Source organism: Scyliorhinus torazame, chromosome 14, assembly GCF_047496885.1.
Source record: "Scyliorhinus torazame isolate Kashiwa2021f chromosome 14, sScyTor2.1, whole genome shotgun sequence".
NCBI classification, from domain to species: domain Eukaryota; kingdom Metazoa; phylum Chordata; class Chondrichthyes; order Carcharhiniformes; family Scyliorhinidae; genus Scyliorhinus; species Scyliorhinus torazame.
Window position 1 is genome coordinate 127,152,534 of NC_092720.1, and position 26,426 is coordinate 127,178,959.

Consider the following 26,426-nt stretch of genomic DNA (forward strand, 5'->3'; position numbering starts at 1 on the left):
TCATATGTTATACTGGAGGTGAAACCAAAGCTAAATTCCGACTTTTGTGTGGGCAATAAAGCTCTATTTTATTTGCACCCATATCACAATAAAAGTAGCCTGGGTCTCCAGTTAATGTCTATGGATATTAGCCATACACCACCATCACCCAGCTTCCTGACCCAGAGTGCAGGTGTAATGATGACCCATAGTCAGATAATGAAGGATCTCTGTAATAACCTTTGTTAGTGCCACAAGTCGGCTTACATTAACACTGCAATGAAGTTACTGTGAAAATCCCTGAGTGGCCACATTCCGACGCCTGTTCGGGTACAGGGAGAATTCAGAATGTCAAATTCACCTAACATACACGTTTTTCAGGACTTGTGGGAGGAAACAGAAGCACCCGGAGGAAACCCACGCAGACACGTGGAGAACGTGCAAACTCCACACAGAGTGACCCAAGCCGGGAATCGAACATGGGACCCTGGCGCTGTGAAGCAACAGTGCTAACCACTGTGCTACTGTGCCACTCTTTTTAGAGGGAGTCAATTATGAGTCAGAATACATGCAGGAAATTGTGTTTGCGAAGGTTAGTAAAGGAAGGAAATGGAAGACAGATATGGGAAGACTGTCCTCGATTCCCTTCACTTGCTCCAGGGAAGAGTAAGGCCAGAGGGGAGATGTGTTTTCCACTGTTTGGGAGGAAGAGGCCAACCACTTGAACTAAACCAGCATGGCTGGCAGTTGCAAAGGCTTTTGGTATTGGGGAGGTGGCGTCCAGGATCCAAGGATGGTTCGAGGGTTTTTTTCTGCTGCTTAATTCTGTCAAGAATAACATCAGTACTTGCTGGCAACTCACGCCTTTGGGCACAAGCAGTTATGAACTGCACCCCACAAAATCCTGGTCATAGCACATCGTGCATTCTAGGTTCAGCATTTTCCACTCTGCTTCCTTGAGACCAAACACTGGGCTGCCATCTTTGGTGCTGGTTCCAGGGCTCTGACTTTCCGAAGCATACTCTGAACCACTATTCAGGTCCTCTAGAGGCACATGCACCTTGATTGCTACAGTCTTCAGCCTGGGTCAGCTTATGGATGGTGACAGTTGCACATTTTCTATGAGAACAATGCAGAGATGACACTAGTTTCTAACTGTGCAGGAACTTTATTTACAGAGATTTATACAATGTTATAGAATGTCAACACCATGTTTTAGCAATATTACGCAGTACTACCGCTGGTCTCAGAAGCTGCCGTCTGCTATTGATCAGGCACCATGTAGAACAGGAATGGCGAGTTTGAGGAAAAATTCTGGGTCACATTTCAAGGGCACATTTACTGGGCATCTCTGTTATTGGGAAAAATGACAGAAGAGTAATCGGTGGCGAATGGTAAAAAAAATAATTTAATACAACATAGACCCAATTTATACCCCCAAAGAGGGCAAGAACTCCACTTTCCAAAAAGTACAGCTCAGACAACTAGAGGTAAGAGACAATATAAAACTAAAGGAAAAAGTATGCAAAAAATGTAAAATGCAGCACAGATCCTGGAAAAGGGGAAAGATGAAGAACAGCAAACGGTGATAGATAGTAGGAGCATGAAAATAAACATGCAAGGGATATTAAAATCAACAAAAACTTTAGCATTAGGAAAAAGAGAGCGGTTACGGGCAATGTGGGTCGTGATATTGTCAAATAAGAAAATATCAAAAGTGCTGAATAATTACTTGCATCAATATTTACAGTAGAGTAAGAGATCCACATGGCAGACATCCCAAGGAATCAAACATTGCATCAGACAGCGACTTAACAAAATTAAGATAAACAAAATTAGTAATGAAGCAAATAATGGTGCTAAAGAGTAACAAATACCGAGGAAGATGGTTTCCATCGCAGGGTTTTAAAGGGAGTAGGTGAGAACTTTGTAAATGTTCTAACAATAATCTTTCAAATTTCTCTCAGTTCAAGCACCATCCTTTGAGATAGGAAAATTACACATATTTAAGAAAGGGGATAGTGGGGAAACAAGGGGTCGACAGACCAGTTACGCAAACATTTGTTGCTGGAAAATTGTTAGTGTCTACAATTAAGGATAGACTAACTGAACACCTTGAAAAGTTCCAGCTGATCAGAGAAGGTCAGCATGGAGACCAGTTGGATTAAGATCATTCCTGGCAATACTGATTGAACCTTTTGAAGAGGTGACCATAGTAGTAGAGGGAAAGCCTCCCGATGTTATTAATATGGACTTCGGGAAGGTATCTGATCATGTCCTGCACAAAAGATTGTTAGCTAAAGTTGAAACTCATTGAATTGGAGGAATATTGTTGACCTGGTTAGGAAATTTGCAGAGTATTAGCAGACCGAAAGTGGGGCTAATGAGCAAGTGCTCCAACTAGAAGAATGTGACCAAGTGTCCCACAAGGATCAGCCATTCATTATGACTTGACGATTAGGTAACATTGTAAGCAGTGTAAATCGAAATATAAAATTACAAAGATATTGATAGATTTGGTGAATAGGCAGAACTGTGACAAATGAATTTCAATGTAGTCAAATGTGAGGTCATCCACTTTAGACACAAGGATAGAACAGAACAAATACTTTCTAAATGGTGAAAAGATAGGACTGAGAGATCTAGGTACCGATTAAAACGTCATGAACAGAAAATACTCAAAGAGTCATGGGAATGTTGGTCTTTACATCCAAAGGAATAGCACACAAGGGGATGGAAGTTATGCTACAGCTATACAAAGCACTGGTTAGACCACATTTTGGCAGTTCCGGGCACTGCACATTAAGGAGGACAGATTAGCCTTGGAAGGAGTGCAAGTAGGCTCACCAGCATTTACAATGTTAGTATCTTGAAACTTCGATCAAGCTTAAGGGAAACAAATAGGGTAGACAGAGATAAACCATTTCTACTGGTTGGGTGGGGGTGGGGGTGGGGGGGGGGGGGTGCTTCTTATCAGGAATGAAGTAAGGAAACATGTTTACACACAAAGGATGGTAAAAAATATTGATCTCTCTTCCACAAACAGTTGATTTTAGGTCAGATTTCATAGATTTTTGTTCTCCAAACGTATTAAGGGAAATAGGGCAACTGCAGGCATATGGAATTAAGACTGTAGATCAGCCGTGATCTCACTGAATGGTGGAACAGACTTGAAGGGCCAAATTGCCTACTCCTTCATATGATTATGTTCCTAAAACACATGTAGTTTTGGACACCCTATTATGTGTGTGGTGGCGGGGGGGGGGGGGGAAAGAGAGAGAGAGAGAGAGAGAGAGAGAGAGAGAGAGAGAAAGAAGATTCCGTCTCAAACTCTTAAACTTCTTGGACATCTGAATAAGATTGTCAAATTAGTCCTTGCACTCTGATGCTGACGTCCACTAAGAACTGGATTGATACAAGTGAATTTCATTCTACATAGCAGGTTTACAGCTAATAAATAGGGACTGCTATTATGATGAACTGGATTTGAAATCACGTTCCAGATATTAAAGATGAAAGTGCAACTTTCCCAGAAAGATTTTTATTTTAAATTTAAAGGGATAATATATAAAAGGGGTCACTTGCTCTGATCATTCCTGAAGGCTTGCAATATAAAACACTTGACCAATGCCAAGACGAATCAGACATCAGAGTTCTCCAAGCCCTCAACATTGTCAGCTCGTCGCTCTCAACATTGTAAAAGCGGAGTTGGGGACAAAACTGTTTCCATTCCTTCACCCATTACCACTACCCAGGTCAGGGGCAACATAACCCCTTCTCCTCACTCCCTTTTGTAATGTGCCAAAGAGAGCAAACTTCTGTGAACTCTCACACCAGCCATGTATATTACCAATTTCATTCCAATGTGGGGACCATTTCATTTCCTGACATTCCTAGTATTAGCTGGTTCAGAGGAGGTGCATAGTAGAGGGTGGGTGCCCATGGAACAGACCCTGCTTCTACACAAAAGGAGACAAAATATTGCTCAGGTAACCTACACACCAATCATTACACTGGACGGGAAAATGAGGAGAATCAGGAAATAAGAGAGCAAAGAGTGAACACTCATAATTTTGCATGCCTTATTGCGAATGCGTGAATTGTAAGATTTGAAAACAAGTTGTATCCATATAACGGGAGCAGCATTATGTACTTCGCTAACATATCGCTGGCGGTCTGCAATACTGCCCGTTATTGGAAAGCTCCTGGTTATCGCCCCACTTGAAATGGTTAACACCATCTTCTGAGACCATTCTGTATCACATTAGCGAAAGGGAGAGCCGATCTATCTCCATTTCTCATGGAATTGCAGACCATACAATTTCAGTGCTTTTAATGTTCATTCCTTACAACAAAAAAAAAAAAATCAAACAGACTCATTTTCTCCTCACAGGCGAAGGATCAAGTTCTGGGTCACCTTAGAAACTGTGCAAAGGCTGCAGTATACAAGATGAACAAACCAAAACACAGGAGCATGTTCATCAGACAGGAGTCAATAACAAAATCATGCATCGGGTTATTTAGCTATAATTTAGTGCTTTCATCAAATACTTTTAAGAACCTCAGTCAAGTAAAACACATTGGAGTTCCCTCCAAATGAGTCAGTGATGAGGAGTTGCTCTCCGTTCAGAATCGGATAAAGGTCGCATCGATCTGTCGCACAGAGGGGAGGGACAAGATTACTTTCCGCCGATAATGTGGGTCCTTTTGCAGCGGGTTACCCTCAAGATACACGGTCTGTAGATCTTTGGCATTCTTCAGCTCATCAAGGTCACTCCAGTGCTCGATTAAATTATCATTCATCTGAAAATTCAAGGCAGGGAAACTTTTCAAAACCCAAGGCAGACAAGACAATCTCAAGGTAGCATCTAATGCAGCGTGTTTCACAAACAAGCTAAAGGTGCATTATAAAATAATCTTGCTTCTGCTCGAATTTGAAATAATCACAGGAGGTGGCCATTCGGCCCATAGTGCCCGTGTTAAATTTTCAGTAGAAGCTACCGGTTCTAATTCCCATTCTTAGTGTCTCCCTTTCCTCGGGCACTGCCTCACTCCCTCTCAATCACCTTCCATAAACCATCCATCCTTGCCCAAATATTCGCCAATCTCTTTGTAAACCATCAAAGTCCTTGTGTTCCAAGGACTATGTTCAAATGCCTCCAGTCTGGCTTCCACCCTGCTTATCAACAGGTGCTAACCAGATCAATAAATAATGTCCACCTTGATCGGCTTGTGCATTACTCATCCTTACCTCAGTAGGATTATATATGAACAAGGAGTAGGCCATTCAGTCCCTCGAGCCCTGCTCCATTTAATAAGATCATGACTGATCTGAGGAGAACCTCAAATCTGCACCCCGCCTACTGCCTAACCCCCTTTTGCTTATCAAGAATCTATCCACCTCTGCCCTAAAAGCATTCAAAAACTCTGCTTTCACTACCTTTTCAGGAAGAGAGTTCCAAAGACTCACGACTCTCAGAAAAATTTCACCTCATTTCCGCTTTAAATAGGTGGCCCCTTATTCTTAAACAGCGACCCCTAGTTCTAGATTCTCCCACAAAAGGAAACATCCTTTCCATATCCACCCTGTCAAGTCCCCTCAGGATCCTATATGTTTCAATCAAGTCAACTCTTTCTCTTCCAAACTCCGGTGGATAGAGGCCTAGCCTGTCCAACCTTTCCTCATAAGGCAACTCATCCATTCCAAGTATCAGTCTGGTGAACCTTCTCTGAACTGCTTCCAATAAATTTCCATTTTTCTTTAAATATCCTGACCAATCCTGTACACAGTTCTCCAAATGTGGTCTCACTAGGGCCCTGTACAACTGAGGCATAAACTCCCTACTTGCCCTTCGATCCTGCCTGCTAGAATACAGCTGAACATCCCAGCGATGGCTTCTCTTCCTGCCCTCACATGGACATTTGAGTTCCCCAAGGGCCTTGGTGGGCTCCCTCTTTTATTGATATACTGCGTCACAGTAATAGACTCCATAAAATCAACAGTATTCTGCTCTGCTACTCCATCATCACTTTCAGCTCCACAAAATCTTCCTCTGGACCAAAACCATTCAGCTCCTACCATAAACTTTGCTCACTCACCTATGGCCCTAACTTTCTTTCAAACCATTTACTCAGGCTGAAGCAGAACATGAAACCTTGACAGCTCATTTGACCCAGAGTTTATAACTAGCAGCAAGTCACATGCAATGCTGCCTGCTAGAGCCCCGCAGTCACCAAAATGTGACCTCCCCCATTCCTCATCACCCTTGGTTCAAATACTTAATTGCACTCCTTGCTGGCTTTCGATCCCTCACTAACACCAACTTGTCCAGAACAAAGCCACCCGTACCCTGTCCTGTACCAAGTTCCTCTTATTCATTATCTCTCTCTCCTCACTGGAGAATGGGGAACCAGTTGTGTCAAAATAGTACTTTTAAATTGCTTCTCATCAAACTCCTTCACGCCTTTACCCCACCAATTGTTGTTAATTTTTTTTGGGTGACTAGGTTTGTAGATGAAGATAGAGGGATAGAGCAGATGATGTAGTCTACATCGACTTTAGTAAGCTTTTGACAAGGTGCCACATGGGAGGCTGATGAAGGTAAGAGCCCATGGGATCCAGGGCAATTTGGGAAACTGGTTCTAAAAATGGTTTAGCGGCAGAAGGCAGAGGGTGATGGTTGAAGGCTGTTTTTGTGACTGGAAGCTTGCGTCCAGTGGTGTTCCACAGTGTTGGGTTCTGGGTCCCTTGCTGTTTGTAGTATACATTAATGATTTGGATGCGAATGTAGGAGGTATGATAAGTAAGTTCGTAGATGACACAAAAATTGGTTGTGGGGTAAATAATGAGGAGCAAAGCGTTAGATTACAGGACAATTTAGACGGGCTGGGTAGATGGGCAGAAGAGTGGCAAGAGGAAAGTAACCATGAAAAGTGCAAGGTATTCCATTTTGGGAGGACTAACAAGGCAAGGGAATATACAATGATCGGCTGGGCCCTAGGAAGTACAGAGGATCAAAGGGACCTCAGTGTGCATGTCCACAGATCTCTGAATACAAGACAGGTAGATAAGGTGGTTAAGAAGGCTTACGGGATTCTTGCCTTTATTAACCAAGGCACTGAATATAAGAGCAGAGAGGTTATGTTGAAGCTGTATACTCTGGTTAGGCCCAGCTGGAGAGCTGTGTGCAGTTCTGGTCACCACACTATAGGAAGGAAGTGATTGCACTGGCGAGGCTGCAGAGGAGATTCACCAGGATGTTGCCTGAGCTGGAGTGTTTCAGCTATCAAGAGAGACTGGATAGGCTGGGGTTATTTTCCCCGGAGCAGAGAAGGCTCAGGGGGGCCCTGATTGAGGCGTATAAAATGATGAGGGACATAGGCAGGGTGTGTAGGAAGGTACTTTTCCCCTTAGTGGAGGGGTCAATATCTAGGGGCACAGATTTAAGATAAGGGGAAGGAGATTTAGAGTGGTGAGAATCTGGAATTCACTTCCTAAAAAGGTGGTAGAGACAGGAACTCTCATAATATTCAAGAAGTATTTAGATGAGCACTTGAAACAGCATAGCATACAAGTCTACGGACCAAGTGCTGGAAAATGGAATTAGAATATAGTTGCTGCATGGCCAGCATGAACACGATGGGCCGAAGGTCCTCATTCCATTCGCAAAAATGCATGACTCTCTATAACTCTATAACCATCTCTACAATCTTCCCCAGTCATACATCCCCTCTAGTACATTTCATCCTCCCACTATTCCTTCAACTCCACCTTCAGTGACCAAATCTTCAGCCACAATTAAATACCTTTCCAAAACTGTAGGCTTCTCCACTTGTCATCTCCTTTAAGACCCTTAACACTGAATCATACAGTACAGACCATCATTCTGCCCACTGTCCATTTGAAAACCCACTTTATTACTTTCACTTTATTGTCTCAATGACAATTTTCCCCATCTTGTCTAATTAAGGAACCTGTATTTTTTAAACATTAACTATTTCAATAAGTTGCTCCTCTGCATCGAGAATTGCTTACATCACCTACAGTAAAGTGATGAAAATATATTTTCATTTATCCCCACTTAAATGCCATTTTTAACTGGGATTTGCAAGTTATGCTCATGACCCTATCCCCAACTAAGCCAAAATTCGGCAATTTTGTTTCCATAAAACACAATCTTCACCCCGTCTTAACATGCCAAAAACCTTTCATGTCCTTCAAGACATTGCATATAGTGTATAACTGAGCCTTGGGTCAGTGTGTAAAATTACATCCATTACATGCTCACTAATTTCAACAGGAAACCGGTTCCTCTAAAACTAGAAATTAATCTATTAATCTCTGGGGGGCTGGGGGAATGCCTCTGCGCATTGGAATGCTCATTAGAGGTTTGTTCAAATAAACCTACCCAAAATTCCTGAAGTTCTGTCAGGTGACTGATATTTTCAATCTTCTTGATCTTATTGGTTGCTATATCCAAAGTCGTTAACTTTTTCTGGAACAGAGAGACAGATGTGAAACTAGGCAACACAGGTTCCAAATAGTCAAGTTATGCAGTTTACAATAGTGAGCTTTGATCAGAAAACCAGATGCAGTCACACTAGCTTGTACAGGCACAGGTAGAGTGGAGTCATTCATTTAAAATCCATCACCATGGATTTGAAAGCCAAACTGTTGAAAAAGCTAACTCAGAGAATTTTCTCTTGATATGGAGTGTTTCCACTCTCCCCATGGAATCACACATTTACCGACATTCAGAAAGCTTAGGCTCATGGTGCCAGAGCCAGGCTTACAGATCGCTGGATATGCACAAAGATACTGGAGAGTTTATCCAGTTATCATCTAGGGCACTGGGGTTTGCAGGCTTATCTGGAATTTTTGAATCTCTGAATGTTTTTAAGGTAGAGCTAGACAGATTCTTGATTAACGAGGGAGTGAAAGGTTATATGGTGCAGGCAGGAACTTGGGGTTGAGGTTACAATCAGATCAGCCAAGATCTTATTGAATGGCAGAGCAGGCTCAAGGAGCGAGTGGCCTCCTCCAGCTCATAATTTGTATGTTCGTACATATGTTCGTATGTAATTGAGTAGGAAGAGTCCCAGTGACAGACCTACCCCTCCAAGTCCCAATAATGAGCCCCGTGGGTTGATCAATCCATAGTGCTTTCAGAGTGGACATATCCTGTTTAGATATCAATCTGCCACCAAGGGCTGGTTGAAAATTCCCATTATCAGATGCTATCTTGATCCTGAACTGCAAAAGTATCATAGAATCTTTTGGCCCATCGCATCTGTGCTGGTTCCTTGCAAGAGCAATTCACCTGGTACCACTCTCCTATTCTGCCCTCCCCCAAGAACCCGGCAAATATTTCCTTTTCACATAATGATCCAATTTGCTTTTGAAAGCTACAATTGAATTTATCTCCATTTCATTCTCTGGCAGCACCAATGAGAACACTTTCTCTCGATCATATCTCCTCTCAACCTTCCCTTTCCCAAGGAGTAAAACCACCAACTTCTCCAATCTATCTACAAGCTGAAGTTCTCAGCTCGGCAACCATTGTCGCAAATCTTTCCACACTCTTGCCTTCCTAAAATGTGTGTCCAGAAATGGATGCAATACTGCAATTGAGGCTGACACAGTGTATTTCACAGGTTCATCATAACTTCCTTGCTTTTGTAATCTGCCCCTATAAAGCCCAGGATTCTGGGTGCTTTATTAACTGCTCTCTCAATCTTTCCTGTCACCATCAAGGGTTTATGCACATGTACCTCCAGGCCCCTCTGCTTCTGCACTCACTTCAGAATCACACCCTTTATTTTATATGGTCTCTCCCCACTCTTTCTTCCGAAAGAATCATATCTCTGCATTAAATTTCATCTGCCACTTGTCCACCCATTTACACAAACCTGTCTACGCCCTTTTGAAGTTTAACATTATCCTCCCCACACTACATAATGCTTTCAAATTTTGTACTGTCTGCAAATTTTGAATTGTGCCCTATACACCAAAGTCTAGGTCATTGCTATAGGTCAATACGGCGGCACAGTGGTTAGCACTGCTGCCTCACAGCACCAGGGATCCGGGTTCAATTCCAGCCTTTGGTGACTATCTGCATGGAGTTTGCATGTTTTCCCTGTGAACAAAGAACAAAGAAATGTACAGCACAGGAACAGGCCCTTCGGCCCTCCAAGCCCGTGCCGACCATGCTGCCCGACTAAACTATAATCTTCTACATTTCCTGGGTCCGTATCCCTCTATTCCCATCCTATTCATGTATTTGTCAAGATGTCCCTTAAATGTCACTATCGTCCCTGCTTCCACCACCTCCTCCGGTAGCGAGTACCAGGCACCCACTACCCTCTGCGTAAAAAACTTGCCTCGTACATCTCCTCTAAACCTTGCCCCTCTCACCTTAAACCTATGCCCCCTAGTAATTGACTCCTCTACCCCGGGGAAAAGCCTCTGAATATCCACTCTGTCTATGCCCCTCATAATTTTGTCGACCTCTATCAGGTCGCCCCTCAACCTCCGTTCCAGTGAGAACAAACCGAGTTTATTCAACCGCTCCTCATAGCTAATGCCCTCCATACCAGGCAACATTCTGGTAAATCTCTTCTGCACCCTCTCTAAAGCCTCCACATCCTTCTGGTAGTGTGGCAACCAGAATTGAACACTATACTCCAAGTGTGGCCTAACTAAGGTTCTATACAGCTGCAACATGACTTGCCAATTCTTATACTCAATGCCCCGGCCAATGAAGGCAAGCATGCCGTATGCCTTCTTGACTACCTTCTCCACCTGTGTTGCCCCTTTCAGTGACCTGTGGACCTGTACTCCTAGATCTCTTTGACTTTCAATACTCTTGAGGGTTCTACCATTCACTGTATATTCCCTACCTGCATTAGACCTTCCAAAATGCATTACCTCACATTTGTCCGGATTAAACTCCATCTGCCAGCTCTCCGCCCAAGTCTCAAACAATCTAAATCCTGCTGTATCCTCTGACAGTCCTCATCGCTATCCGCAATTCCACCTACCTTTGTGTCGTCTGCAATCTTACTAATCAGACCAGTTACATTTTCCTCCAAATCATTTATATATACTACGAACAGCAAAGGTCCCAGCACTGATCCCTGTGGAACACCACTGGTCACAGCCCTCCAATTAGAAAAGCATCCTGTGTCTGCGTGGGTTTCCTCCGGGTGCTCCAGTTTCGTCCCACTGTCCAAAGATGTGCAGGTTAGGCGGATTACCCATGCTAAATTGCCCTTTAGTATCCAAATTTATGCAAGTTAGGTAGCGTTATGGGGATAGGGCTAGGGAATGGGCCTGGGTAGGGTGTTCTTTCAGAGGGTCGGTGCTGACTTGATGGGCCAAATGGCCTCCTTCTGCACTGTAGGGATTCTATGATCAGGAAGAGCAGGGGTTCTAACAGCAACCCCTGGGGAACACCACTATAAACACCCTTTCACCACTCTGTTTCCTGCCACTCAGCCAATTTCCTATCAGTGTTGCTCCTGTCCCTTTGATTCCAGCAGCTCTAATTATGCTCACAAGTCTCTTGTGCGGCACTTTATCAAATGGCTTTTGGCATCAGTGGCATTACCCTCATCAACCCGCTGTTACCTTTTCAAAAAACTCCAGCACGTCAGCTAAACACAATTTGCCCTTCAATCCATGCTGACTTTCATTAATTAACCTGCATTTGCTCAAGTGACTGTTAAATCTGTCTCAAATCACCATTTCTAAAAGCTTCCCCAATACCGAAGTTAAATGACTGGCCAGTAGATGCTGGACTTATATTTTCACCCTTTCTGAACAAGATTATGGCATTGACAATTCTCCAGTGCTCTGGCACCACCCTTGTAACAAGGGAGGATTGGAAGATTATGGTCAATGCCTCACTTTCCTCAGTATTCTTGGATGCATCTCATCTGGTCCTGGTGCCTTATGAACTTTAAGGACAGTCAGCCTATCAAATACTTCATCAATTTTAAATCAATAAAAATATTTGAACATTTATTAATTAATTATTACAGGACCAGCTCTAAACTTCTGTTGTATTATAGAGATGTGACATCAACTTATATTTCAAAAACAAAATTACGGAAAGAGCAAAATACAACCATACACCAATTGCATTTTCTTTGTGCAATGTGCGTATACCTGTAAACTACTTTCACACAAAGAACTGGTTCACAGCTTTGCTACAATCAATGTGAGGGAGAATTCTCTTATCTGTGATTTATAAATGTGAGCATAGATGAAGTTACAACTATAAACAAATACAATTGCAGACTAGAAAAGTATCCAGTAAGATTCAGACAGCGAGAGATTGATGCAGAAAACTATGTACTAAATGCTAATTTGTATCTTTGTGATCATAAAATCCCTATAGTGCAGGAGGCTATTCGGCCCATCGAGTCCGCACTGACCCTCTGAAAGAGCACTCCACCCAAGCCCACGTCCAAGCCTATCCCAATAAACCCTTAACCTAACCTACACATCCCTAGACACTAAGGGGCAACTTAGCATGGCCAATCCACCTAACCTGCACATCTTTGGACTGTGGTAGGAAACCGGACCACCCAGAGAAAACCCACCCAGACACGGGGAGAATGTGCAATCCATGTGGTGTGGGTATATCCACAGTACTGTTAAGGAGGGACTTCCAGGATTTTGACCCAATGGCAATGAGGGAACAGTGATAAAGTCAGGATGGTAAGTGTCCTGGAAGGGAACTTCCAGGTGGTGCTGTTCCCATGTATCTGATGCCCTTGTCCTGCTAGATGGTAGCGGCCATGGGTTCGGAAGGTGCTGTCTAAGGATAATGGATTTTATACAGAAATACAAGAGTAAAGACGAATGTACTATTTTAAAAGAGACAAAATTGTCAAAATATCTTTTACAGCTGTTAACCTTGGCTCAGTTGGAACACCCTCACCTCGGTCAGAGAGTTCAGTATTTACTCCAGGTTGACAATTTAGTGGAGTACGGAGGGATTGGTGCAAAGCTAGAGGTGTTATATTTGGAATGAGATGTTAAACAGCAATGCTGTCGCCCTCCACAGTAGGAGGTAAAAGACTCCACAGCACGATTGGAAGATCAAGAGTTTTGTGCGCTCTGGTCAACGTTTATCCCTCAACCAACACCCAAAAAATTATTACAGTCAAGTGTTTCTTTGATGTTTGTGGAGCCTCACTATGTGCAAATTGGCTGCTGTTTCCCACAATGGCAGCTACACGAGAAGAATTGGCTGTGAAGCCCTTGCGAGCTAAGGTACTATCGAAATGCAGGTTCATTCGCTTGCTCCTTTCATCTTTCATTCAGAAAACCCACGTCACTGAAGACTGCACCTCACACTGTAAAGTCTCAGTGTGTATATTAACATCCATCCGTGGAGTCGAGGTGCAAAACTGTATAACACATTGCACTGCCTAGTTTATTACTAAAGATTTGGAATGCCTCCGTTCCACCCTTGTTATATGGATAAGTGTTCATTCTGAGCATCGACGGGAGCATGTTGCACAGTGACTCACATTATTCTCCAAGCCTTCAATCACCTCTATGCCATTGTGACTCAGGTAAAGCTCCTGCAGGTTAACCAGGCTTTGCATCCCTTCTATCTTTGTCAGCCGGTTACTCTGCAAGGAAAGATCACAGTGCATCAGAACCAACCATCAATGCTTAACTTGCATTAACAAGTACAGTCAGTAGCAGGTTAGTCACTGAAACTTAATTTCTGGTCAACTGGGCACAAAACCATCAATGGTTTTCTCCTAAATAAACAGCCGCGATTTCCACACAATTGTTTTCTGTTAGACGTGAATGCCAGACTTTTACATCACAAGGTTACACCCCATTTATTTGATCCTAGGAAATTTAGGTGCAGATTTAAAACCGTACATTTTCCGACCACCAAGCATAGGTGCATAGGGGCACTGCAAGAGGTTGAGCAGATCGAAGTATGACACTTCCTAGCACAAAGAACTGCTAATTCTCCTGTAAGTCATTGGAGCCTTCCCAGCTAGGATCATTCCACTGATTGTACTACTGGCGCACAAGATTACTTAAGAGTTAAATGAACAAGAATCCAACAAGTCTGAATAATGAGTCAAGCTAGCTAATCATTAGTTTGTAGTCTTGGAGTAATGACCTGCTTTGCTCAGTGACTAAATTCCAAAGGAACTACTTGGTTTGAACATAGTGGGTAGTGAGTATTGTTACGACACCCTGGGCAAGTGCATGGTCAATTCCAGCCCCACAGGTCCCAACATAAGTGAATTAACCAATTATTTGTATATAGTTTCTGAGATCTTTGACCCTTGTCTGCTCCAATGACTTACAGGCACCAGATTTGTAAGTAAAACACAACAACTGTTTATTTATAACAAGGAAAGAGACAAACATATAGGACGGGATTCTCCGAATGCGCCGCCCGACAACCGGATATTCGTGCCCGAGGTCCAATGGACGTTTAACCCCGCCCATGGTTATCTTGCGGCGGGTGGGCTGAAGAATCCAGCCCGTATTGGTGATACTAGAATAACGGCCTGCTAATCTAAATATTCCCCCGTTTACCGTCCCACCCTCTACCCAAGTACATACAAGACAGATGCACACAGAGTGGGAGAGGAAGGGTAAACAATAATAATAGGGATTAAAAATGGAAGAAAGCGTAATGTGTCTTTGTTGCTATTGTTGAAGTCTTTGTAGTCGGCTATCTTCCCAGGACACAGAGTGTTGAAAACCACCAGTCAAATTGGTTCTTCTGGCATGTGCATTCAATCAGAATTCGCTGTAAGATGTCCTCTGGGGAGTCATTTCATTAAACTGGGCTTTGGCACTGATATGTTCAATTCTGACTGGCCTCCACTTCCACCAGATTAACCTTCAGCTTCAATTAGTTAAGATTAGACTGCTCCACATGGGAATTTAAAAGAAGGTTGTCAAGCAATCCAGCCTGCCTGCAGCTGGTCTGAATCTTCCTGTAGGTTTAACTGGCTGCGGTGCAGAGAGAGAGAAAGGACTTTCCTTCAAGCCCTTAAAGAGATCATCAGGAGAGCGAGAGAGAGAGAGAGAGAGCGAGAGAAGAGAAGGGAAAAGAGAGAGAGAGAAGGGAAGAGAGAGAGGAGTGAAAAGCGAGAGAGAGAATAGAGAGACAGAGAGAGAACACACACTCGGCTCTGCAAGCCTCGACATCAAAAGTGAAATCTAGCTCTTCAAGATGGAGCCTGTCTGTGTCTTTCAGCATCGAGAGCCAATCAAGTCCCAGGAAATTAAAGTAGTTGATTGGCTGCCAGCCAAGTCCATCTGCCGGGGGGCGGGGACATTTTGTTTTAGTCCATCTGAAGGCATTTGTCCTAGCCACTGTCCAGGCACGCAAGTTATAAAGGCATAGAATAACAGAAAATAAAGGAATACACAAGGAAAGTCAGGTTTAAACAGGAGGGTCCTTACAGTATCCGCATGCCTGGGGTCAGCGATTACCTGTATACTGAGGACAGTGAGATTCGTCAGCCCATCCAGGTTCTGCAATTTGGTGATTTTGTTTTTACCCAGAAACAAACTGCTGAGTTTCTTCAAATTGTCAATATTTTCTATAACCTGAAAAAATTACAAAGATTTTTTTTTAAATTACTACCACCCTCCTCTGCCCCATCGATATGAATTATGAATAGAACACAATAAAAGAGGAGAAGAGATAGGAGGATTAGGTCATTTGACCCCCTTGGGCCTACTCGGACACTCAATAAGATCATGGCTGGTCTGATTGTGGCCTCAACTCCACTTTCCTGCCTGCCCCCCATACCCTCAACTCTGTTGTAGATCAAGACTCTAACTCATGAACATATTCATGACTCAGCTTCCACTGTTCTCAGGGGTACAGAATTGCAAAGATTAACGACTCTCAGAATACATTAGTCCTCGTTGTCTTAAATGGCAGACCCCTCACTTTGAAACCGTGCCCCCTAGTTTTAGATTCTCCTATGAGGGGAAACATCCTCTCAGCATCGATGCTGACAAGCCCCGTCAGAATCTTATATGTTTCAATACGATAAACTCTCATTCTTCTTACATCCAGTGTGAGCGGCACGGTGACGCAGTGGTTAGAACTGCTGTATCACAGCTCCAGTGTTCAATTCCAGCCTTGGGTGACTAAATGGAATATGAATGTTCTACCTGTCTACGTGGTTTTTCTCCGGGTGCTCTGGTTTCCCCCCACAGTCCAAAGATGTGCAGGTTAGGTGGATTGCCCATGCTACAAATTCCCCTTAGTGTAGGTTAGGTCGAGTTATGGGTACAGGGCAGAGGAGTGGCCTAGGTAGGGTGTTCTTTCAGAGAGGATCAGTGCAGCCTGGATGGCCTGTTGGGATTCTATGGAATACAGTCTCAATCTTTCTTCATAAGACAATCATTTCATCACTGGAATCAGCCCAATTACCTTTTCTGAACTGCCTCCAAGTATATCCCTTTTAAATAAGAGTACCTAAACTCTATGCAGGTCCGCTCTTACCAACGTCCTGTGCAGTTGTAACAAGAACTCCATCCTCCATGCAATCAAAGCCAAATACTACCTCCCTCTCCTGCCCAGCACACCCTCTGAGAAATGTGGTTCACAATGTGATTGGAACAATCTGGGGTTTATGGAGCACACCAACACCGTTATCCTCCACCATACTAATCCTCAATTTACACTCGCGGCAGATTTAAAAGCCAGACCTGTGCACAGATAGCAAGTCATTTAAATAACTGAAACATTTAATCCAGATTTACCACGATCATAAATAGAAGCAACGCTCAATACTAATGGGGCACTGTTAAGTAACTTCAAATCAAAACATCTAAAATCAGACAAGATCGACTTCCGGTGACAGCGGGCGGGAGGCCGCTCGGGAATAGGAATTTCGGAGTTTTAACACCAGGTTCCGGGAGCAATGGAGGCTGAAAAGGCTGTAAGGCACAGGGAGGAGAAATGTCCACGTTTGGGAGGAAAACGGCCGTGAAAAGGGGGTTAATGAAAGTCCGCCGGGGAATGAAAAAGTCAGCGCCGGAACTGTAAGGAAAGCGGAGGCTGGAGCACCAGGGGCGCCGCATCGATCACAGCAGAAGAAATGACCAAGGTGATGGCTGTGGAACTTGAAAAACAGTTCACAAAACACATGCAAGCGATGAAGAAGGAGATGGGGCGGTATTGAAAGTGGTGGCGGAGGCTATTGCCCCGGTGAGGGTGGCGGTATCAAGCGCAGCGGCGGAGGTGTGGGAGCAAGGTGAGACACTGAAGGAAGTGGAAGAGGCATTATCGCAGCACAGTGATCAACTCACCTCGATGGGGAAGGAGTTGCGGAATGTGATAGACCAACAAGGGTCTGCAAGCCAAAATGGAAGACCTGGAAAACAGATCCAGGCGACAGAATCTGAGGATTGTGGGTCTGCCCGAAGGGGTGGAAGGCCCGAGGCCGACGGAGCATTTTGCCACGATGTTGGCGAAGCTATTGGGGGAGGGGGACGATCCCTCCCGATATGAACTGGATCGGGCTCATCGGTCGTGGAGGCCTATACCATAGGCGAGTGAGCCGCCAAGAGTAGTAACTCTGTGTTTCCGTAGGTATAGCGTGAAGGAGAAGGCCCTGTGCTGGGCAAAGCAGAAGCGGGTGGTGCAGTGGGCTGGAGCTGGTATACGCATATACCAGGACTTTACGGTGGAGCTGGCGAGGAGGCAGGCTGTCTTCAGCTGGGTGAAGAAGGCACTGTACATCAGCAAGGTGCAGTGCGGCATAGTATATGCAGCTAAGTTGAGGGTGACCTACAAATCCAAGGACTTGTATTTTGGGACGGCGGAAGCAGCGGAGGAGTTTGCGAAGGCAGAAGGACTGTGGCAGAATTGAGAAATGGTTGTATACCGATGTAGCCTCATGTAACTTTATTTTTTCACTGCGTGTTGGTGTATGTACTAAATGAGTCGACGCTAGATATAAATGGACAAGGGAAGAGTTGGGACTTTCATTTGCAATGATGGTTTTTTGGGGCTTGGGTGTGTATGTTGGGGTCGTATGCTAAAGGGGATTTCTTGGTTTTCCTGGGACCGGGCAAGGGGGAAGGAGACCCGGGCGGGGGCCTCCACGCTGGCCGGTTTAAGCCGGCCAGTGAACGGGAGTGAGGGGGGGTGGGGGGGCTGCGGCCATTGGAGCCTGGTAAAAGTTTTCGGTGAGTCTAGCCGGGGTGAAAAGTTGGGGGTCGGAACCGAGGTTGGGGGAGGAGTTTACTAGAGGAATTGGAGGGGAGGAGTCTGGGAGGGGGGGCGGTGTCTACAATTCATGGGTGTCATTCACGGTACTCTTTCGGGGATTGGATGGCATTGAATATTAAGGGGCGGGGGGTGTTGGGGGGTGGACTGTATATGTCCATAGGCTATTCCTGATTCCTTTTTCTTTTTTTTTTCCACCTTGGGAGGGTTTGTTTTATTTGATGCTTATATTGTTAGGTGGGCCGTTGTTTGGGGTGGTGGGAGAATGGGATCGTTGTAGTTAATAAGGGGATTGACATTGTATTCGTTACCGTTTACTGTTTGTTGGCGGGGTGTAAATCTTGAAGAAAATGTGAAAATGGAGAATAAAAATATTTTGTTTTTTTATAAAATCAGACATCATCTAAAATCAGAAAACGGGCTTTCTTACAGAAGTCCTTAAGTTAAGCAACGAATTTGCGTCCCCTTTTCTCAGAGAGACTGCAGATTAGTTTCATAATCATCCAGCATATTCTGCAAGCAGCCACTTTTCATCCTAATGCAAGTAGAGCCACATGGGGCCTCGAAAAAAAAGAGACAGGTAGAACATTTGTTTCCATAGGGACACCAATGAATAGGGATGGGAACACTGTCAAGTTTTTACTCTTCCCATTCCAGGGTCAAAATGTATCCAAACACTCTGCCACCTCCCCACAATCCAAGATCAGGTAACTTGGCACAAATCAAGCACTGGATGGCAATCAGTAGAACAGCAACATTGAATCGCATCATCAAAGACCTCCTGGCCATGTTTTACAATAAATTCTGACTCTTCCGCGGTTGTCTAATTGTAGCCAGGTTTAGCAGATCTCCTCTGGTCAATCATCAGTGTCAAGACATTACTGCGGGAGTTCCTCTGGAAATAACCGTCACTTAAATCAATCTGCTGAATTGTCAATGACTTTCCCTCCATTAGAGTCAGGAGTGGAGCTGTTCTCTAGTGATTTCTGTGCAGCTCCATTCTCAACCCCTCCAAGCAGCCCATGCCAGCCTTCAGCAGGATCTGGATAACAACTGGGACTGAGTTGACAAATGGCAGGTAACACTCACTCCACATGTTACAGCGGCAGACAATGGCCACCCCCAATAAGAGAAAGACCAACTACTTCCTTGATGTCAGTAGCACCAACATCCAGAACATCAATGATCAGAAGCTTTAACCACATCAGCCAGGTCACCACCACTGTAATGAGTCGCTCACTTCCTAACTGAGCAAAGCCTCTCCACTAACTACAAAAGCTCACGAAGAGTGGAATGGAGTACTCAATGGCTGTGAGTAGCTGCAAAAGCACCAGGGAAGCTCAACACCACCCACGGCAAAATAGTTTGTCTGATTGGCATCTTGCCACTGAGCTTGATACGCACCCCTTCCAGCATCGGTACTATGTGGTTGGAGTATGCAGGATAAAGTGAAGCAACTCCTCAAACAATTTTAATAACACCTCCCAGTAACATAATTCCAGCGCTGAGATGAACAAAAGCAGCAATATCATGGCAACATAAATTGCTTCAGTTCCCCTCCAAGGCAACCACCCTGACTTTGATGTATTTCATATCATCGTCACTGGATCAAATTCCCAAAACTCGTTTTCCAATGTCACTGTAAGAGCAGCATCACAAGGACTGCAGCCCACCACCACCTTTTCTGGTATTTCAATCAATTTTATAAGCATCTGCTTATTTTAGAGCTTCCCTGTGAACAGTGCAAGGTTTAAAATGTCCTCAGATACTCCTTGCATACAGCCAATGGCTTTAAACAGGATGGTACGACTGAAGTAACAGGAAAATAACATTGTAATTACCTGGTGTCCATCTCATGATCTTACAAAAAGGAGCATCCTCAGATGGTCACACTGCCCTAGCGACCATCCTGGTATGTACTTACCCGGATGCGATTTGAGCCGAGCTCCAACATCTCCAGCTGATCCAGGTGACCAACATTTTCTATTTTTGCGATTTTGTTGTTCACGAGGAAGAGCTTCTTTAGCTTGGTCAGAGACTCAAGAGCCTCAATTTTCCGCACAATGTTAAAGGAGAGATCCAAAATCCTATATGGAAGCAAAAGGTACCAGGAAATTACTTTGTTCTGCAGCACAATGAAGACTTCAATCTCTGCTGTGCGCAGACAGTGCCTCCAGGTGAAATGCTGAACCAGGTTAAGAGAAAAGCTATGAGACAGCATGAAAAGTTTAGGTTTTCCCCTATCAAATAAAGGCTTTATAAACTGCTGGCCCCTTTTGTGATATCAGATTATGCTCCCCTCAGCATCTGGGATCTGTGCTACGCTTGGACATTGATGCTGGACCAACTCCTGGGAATTGCCCCCATTCCAAGGAGTCCCATGGACATTCACGGAATAATGGCAGTTCACAGCTATAATGTAATGAAGGAGAAGTTGCAGTAGTTTCTGTAACTGCAGGCTTCAGGGTGCTGCAAAAACTTGCCAAAGATAACAAACTTAAGAGGTTTGGCAAAAACATTAAGAATCACACCAATACCACAGCACATAAGCCAGCAGAATGGGCAGACAAGTAGCAGTTGGAATTTAATATGCATTTTGGCAGAATGGATAGGAAGAGGCAGTGTAGACTCAATGGCAGTTCCGAAGACGTGTGCAGGAAAAGATGGGGCTGTGGTGAGGGTAGGTCATTGATCTTTGAAGGCATTAGGACAGATTGAGAGAGCCATTAGCAGAGCATATTGGGCTTCAGAAAGTAAGGAGGCTATCCAGAGCCCTTCTAAAGCTCTGGTTAGCCCGGAACTAGAGTACTGCATCCTGTGCTGGTTGCCACTAAAAGAATAGATTTATTTTTTTCGCACTTACTCAAGGTCCTTCAATGTCTGGAGATGTTCTAGTTGATTGATCTGGTTGTCATACAGATCTAACTCTCGGAGTGTTAGCAGATGCTCAAGGTTCTCAATGGTCTTGATAAGGTTCTGACGAAGACACAGCACCTAGAATAAACCCAGAGATCAGGATGGATTTTTAAGCAGGACATTCTAAAATTAAGCTACCCATTTGCAGTAATTTTACTACATGCTAGAGCACTCTTGCTACCGTACCAGAATAAACGTTTAAATAAACAGCATTTCCTAGCTGATGGTCAGCACAGACTACAATGATGTGTGCCTACTTACACTGACTTAAGTCAACCCCAGCAGTAGGTAAGGACTTAAGTCATGGGATATACTCATGGTCTTACCAACTCTGGCACTAACACAAAGCTTGCAATTTGTTGCAATCTTTAAGCTTCTTTTGCAATTAAAAACTAACTTCTGGGAAGCACAAATGGGAGACATACCTGTCAGAAAAGTGTAAGGACAACAATATTGTTGATGCCTGTCAAACTGAATGGCCCAGCCAAAATTCTAGACTTACAAAGTAACTGGGAACAGAAGGGCAAAGTTGGCCTAGTGTTCATATAGGAAGTCATGGGATGTAGTGAATGTTAGCATTCAACCTTCTCCTTTCTCTGGTTCACAAGTCCCAGTCAGCATGAACACTTTTATGGTGAAGCACACAAACATTAATCCTTAACATGCCAAGTTGTCCAACGTTGATAGAAGGTTTTCGGAATTCTCTAACCCACAGGGCTGTGAAAGCTCAGTCACTGAGCACGTTCAAGGCAAAGATTGATATGGGTACTAATGACATCAAGGGATTATGGGGATCATGCGGGAAAATGGGGTTGAGGTAGTAAACGATCAATTATGATGTAGGCGAGTAGTGGAACAGGCTTGAGGGGCTGAATGGCCTACCTCTGCTCCCATGTTCCTGTGATCAATATAATAATTTAGTTGCGTTGAAAATAAAGATCAACACTGTAAATTGCAATGATTAATTTTATATCATATTTGTGGATTTTGATACGTAGCATTTTTTTGGAACTATTTATACTTTTGGGTGGGAAAAGGTTTGCATAATTTGTTAAACACATTTCTGCCTTATTCCTGTTGTGTGGGAAATTTTCCAGGGTGGGTTTTTTTGGGGACTCGAGTCGGCTTCAGCTTCTGGCTTTTGAACCATCAAGGTTTACATCAACATTCCTGAGCAGTGACCTGTTCAAACAAAACAGACAGCAATAGATCCAAATTTGGAACCCATTCCTGGACCAGAAATGTGCAACATACATGCAGCGAACAGGATGTCAATGGATCACATCAAAAAAGCACACTTTAGAGGGATGCTAGTGCATAGCTCGAGAATTAAATGCTGATCTCAACCAGGACAGTTTAATAGACATCTTGTCAGAAGCTGGCAATGAATCCCAACATCCTGGAAAGAATCGCCAAACTGCAAAAGGCAGTGACAGGCAGAAATTCAGCTTATCACGAGGACTGAAGGGAACACTGAAGTGTCATAAGGTATTGGCAGGCCCTCGCAGTTGGCAAACAGAACTGAGAATTTTACTTCACTCTTTCACAAATGCTTGGCAGGGGTTGAGGTGGGGGTGGGTGGCAGAGAAGGGGGATGAATTAAGTGGCCAAGTTGTTATAGTTACAAAAAAATGCTACATACAGGCATTCTGCTGTTGTTGAGTTTTGAATATGATTAGAGTAAATTCCTAATCTCAGCCAGGCAGCAGATTCCCAACATGCCAATGCCTAACCTCATACATTCCATTGAAAGAATGACTATGTGAGCGGAATATAGGTTGGGGAAGGCACTGAGCAGAGATTGTGCCGGAGAGGGGATATAACAAAGAGGTGACGGAAGTACTAAAACAGAGATTATAGCGAATCACATCAGTACAGGAGATTTTACTGTCAATACGCACAAAGGTTTTTCCCTACCACATCAGGAGGCACTATCCAGGTATCACGATGCTGTTACAGCAACTACTCAAGATGTGCAGAGGAGGTAAAAGAATTAACTATTACACCTGGCATGTCAGCTGATCTCACCTTCACTTTTTTCAGTACATCAAATCCTTCTATTTTTCCAATTCTGCAGTGGTTGAGATCAACATCCTAGAAAAGCACAAAATAATCAGCTGTGCTAAAGGGAACAAAACTGCTCACAAATCTATCATCCCAGACTGCTTACTTGAAAAGTTCAATAGGAATGGGAGAGAACATGAAATGGTATTGTTTATGTGGCAACCTCAAATCCTTTCACATACTATTTACTTTGAAAATCATTGATTTACCTGAGCATCTATGGTAATGCAGAGCCACGGTCCTGTAATGAGTAATGAAGGACTCACAATTCAATTAAACCTTTCATTCTAAAATATCCCACTTAAAGAATAAAAATAAGCCTCAGACTCCTATTAAGTGTGCAATGCACCATCATCTCACCAGAGGGAGTGGCTGGAGCAAAAGCACAAACAGTTATCATTTCAAACAAAACCACCCTGCGTTGACAGACCTGAAAGTCAGTCACTGAAAGTGAGTCAGTTATGGTTCAGTTGGTAGCACTCTCGTTTTAGTTAGGTTGTGGGTTCAAGCTCCACTCCAGAGATTTGAGCACAAAATCTAGGCCGACACCCCAGTGCGGCACTGAGGAACTGTCAGACAGGTCCTCTTTCGGGTAATACATTAAACCAAGGGCCAGGGTATATTTAAAAACTATACATGTACTATTTAAAGAGCAGGGAGCCCGTGTCCTGGCCAATATTGATCCCTCAAATATCACTAAACACAGATTACCTGGTTAATATCACAGCTATTCATCAAACCTTTGTTGCTAACCTTGCCTTAGTTCAATTGCTCTGTTTTATTACGTTTGCTCTTGAGTCGCCAGGTATCTTTATGATACCGCCACGAGGTTCAAGTCCGAGTAATGATCAATAATCCAATACACCGATTAGTAAGATTTAAATCAAAGCACATTTATTATACACAGTAATCACTACTCATGCACAAATTCTACGTTTAAGCTACTTCTACAACTAACAGGCCTATACTTAACTTGGAACTGGTCCACCAGGTCAGGGAAACAAATGGCCTTTCGTTCGGGTTCTGAGCCTGCGGGATTCGAAGTTGGTACAGATTGGTAACTAGGAGCGCCTATCTCGTAGCGAGCGTTGAATTAAAACTTACGAGTTTGATCTTCACTGGAGTCACTGCACCGGTCACGGTCAATGTTGGTTCGTTGTTGCTGGGTGACCCGGGCAGGACGAAGAACGTGAAGAGGTGGAGAGGAAGGGAAGAGAAGAGAGCGATTTGAACTTGTGGCTCAATTCTTATAGTCCCCAGGGGCTTCCCGCCTTTCGGGGCGGACCCTGTACCTGGTCCCAAGTGATTGGACTTTGTCCCAATCGCTTGGTTCGATTTTCTCCAATGCTGGAGCGGTTCCCTGACCGATGGGCGGTCTTGAGGTGCTCGTTCACCTCCTTTTGTGTAGGCTCCTGCTGGCGCCGAAGAGTCTGGTTTTGCTTTGTGTCTCTCAATGTTGCTTATTGTTCCCGGGGATTGCTCATTAGTATGCAGATGGCTGTTGTTTTGTTATGCTGATGGTTGCTGGTATCGATATCGTCTGGCCTTTCCAGGGGCAAATACACAGCCAACCTGCAGCTGCTGGTTTCTGTCTTGTTGGCTGACTTTCCCATCAGCCTTTGCCGTTCGCCATTTTGAATCGGGAGTTGGCCATTTTAAGTGGCTACATTCCCTCCTTGTGATCCTAACGCGAAGCGTGAAGGATCACATAACTATGTTGCTTTCCATTCCCTGACCTGGGGGGGGGGGGGGGCACTTCCTTCATGGCCTCTGCACTGACCATAACTATGCAAAAAGTTTTTAACTGACAATTCTGAGGGCGCTATGTCAAACAGGGACATGCATTACAAAACAATAAACTGGGAACCTCTAACTATTCTTAATACACAACACTCACTTAAACATTTCATTATCCTAACTTCCTCAACCATACAACAAAATTATAGCAGTTTATACACAGTTTTCCTGGCTTGGCAGTCAAGCTCAGGATCGTACAATTTGGTCATGAACAGTTCTTTACATTTCTTTATTTACAATAAAACCGCAAATGAATGCTCTTTATTATAGATCGCGGGGGTCTGATCCTACATACCGGGGTTTGAGCGCGGTAGGCTCTTCTCCATTTCCTTAGACGCATAGTCTGCACGATGCAGCAGAGTATCGCTAATACTAGTAAGGTTTCTATTACATATGACAGGGAGTACCAGGTTATAAGCCTGGCACACCAAGATGATGTGGTGTCGCTGGTGACTGGGCTCTGGGTACTGTGGGGAAGTGAAACATTAACGGCTGGGGGGGCTTGAAGTCATGGGGTTCGCGTTCACTCGCAACCAAATGTCCATTATTATGGTGATGATCCATGTGAAGGCAGTCCTCATGGCTCTTCACTTTTCTTTTCTTCTCCGGTCCTGGAACTTCTGGAGTTCTGTGGAAACAAGCATAGTGTCTGTAACTATCTTTGTTTAACATCTTGTACGATAGTCTGTCTGTCCTTCAGTGACAATCACTCCCTTTATAATTGGTCACTATGTGTGACTCCCTCATTTTTTTTTCTTCAAAAAACAAATTTTAGGACAAGACACACTTCCCAATAATGAACCAGTGCGAGCCGTCTCGCAGACTGTGCAATTTACCATCCAAATGTTTCAGGATGTAAATAGCATGTGGTTGGCAACCTAAGGGTTACCTGAAAGAAAACAAAACTTTCTGAACTAAAATTTCCAAAATGAGGTGCGTATGGGCCGCGACGGGCAAGAGTTGGATGGAGTAGGATTGTGGATAGCACAACTGCTTCACAGCTCCAGGGTCCCAGGTTCGATTCCGGCTTGGGTCACTGTTTGTGCGGAGTCTGCACATCCTCCCAGTGTCTGCGTGGGTTTCTCTGGGTGCTCCGGTTTCCTCCCACAGTCCAAAGATGTGCAGGTTAGGTGGATTGGCCGTGATAAATTGCCCTTAGTGTCCAAAATTGCCCTTAGTCTATGTTCTAATAGTGTAAATGGGCTTTAGAGTGGTTTCACAGGTCGGCGCAACATCGAGGGCCGAAGGGCCTGTGCTGCGCTGTAATGTTCTATGTTCCCCGGATAGGACGGCTACCAATGCCGTGTCTCTCCTACCCGAGCGTAGCTGACCAGAGGGGGGGGTTCCCAGGCAGGGCGGGTCCCAAGCCGTTTCGCAACAGCCTGAGCAACCGACAAGAACGGGCAAGAAATGTAGTCA

General features: G+C 44.1%; 1 protein-coding gene across 2 annotated transcripts in view; it reads right to left on the minus strand.

Moving 5' to 3' along the window:
- Positions 1 to 1,127: 1,127 nt before the first annotated feature.
- Positions 1,128 to 26,426, minus strand: part of ppp1r7 (protein phosphatase 1, regulatory (inhibitor) subunit 7) — a 47,485-nt gene continuing 22,186 nt past the window's right edge. Inside the window, exons 4-10 of one of the 2 annotated variants that reach the window (XM_072474850.1) lie at positions 23,175 to 23,240; positions 21,094 to 21,224; positions 20,155 to 20,317; positions 15,473 to 15,589; positions 13,522 to 13,626; positions 8,388 to 8,474; positions 1,128 to 4,782 (exon numbers count right to left, since the gene is read on the minus strand). In XM_072474850.1, the coding sequence (XP_072330951.1) occupies positions 4,606 to 4,782; positions 8,388 to 8,474; positions 13,522 to 13,626; positions 15,473 to 15,589; positions 20,155 to 20,317; positions 21,094 to 21,224; positions 23,175 to 23,240 (846 nt within the window). In that variant the 3' untranslated portion in view covers positions 1,128 to 4,605. The remainder of the gene's footprint in view (positions 4,783 to 8,387; positions 8,475 to 13,521; positions 13,627 to 15,472; positions 15,590 to 20,154; positions 20,318 to 21,093; positions 21,225 to 23,174; positions 23,241 to 26,426) is intronic. The other variant, XM_072474851.1, reaches the window with a different exon arrangement.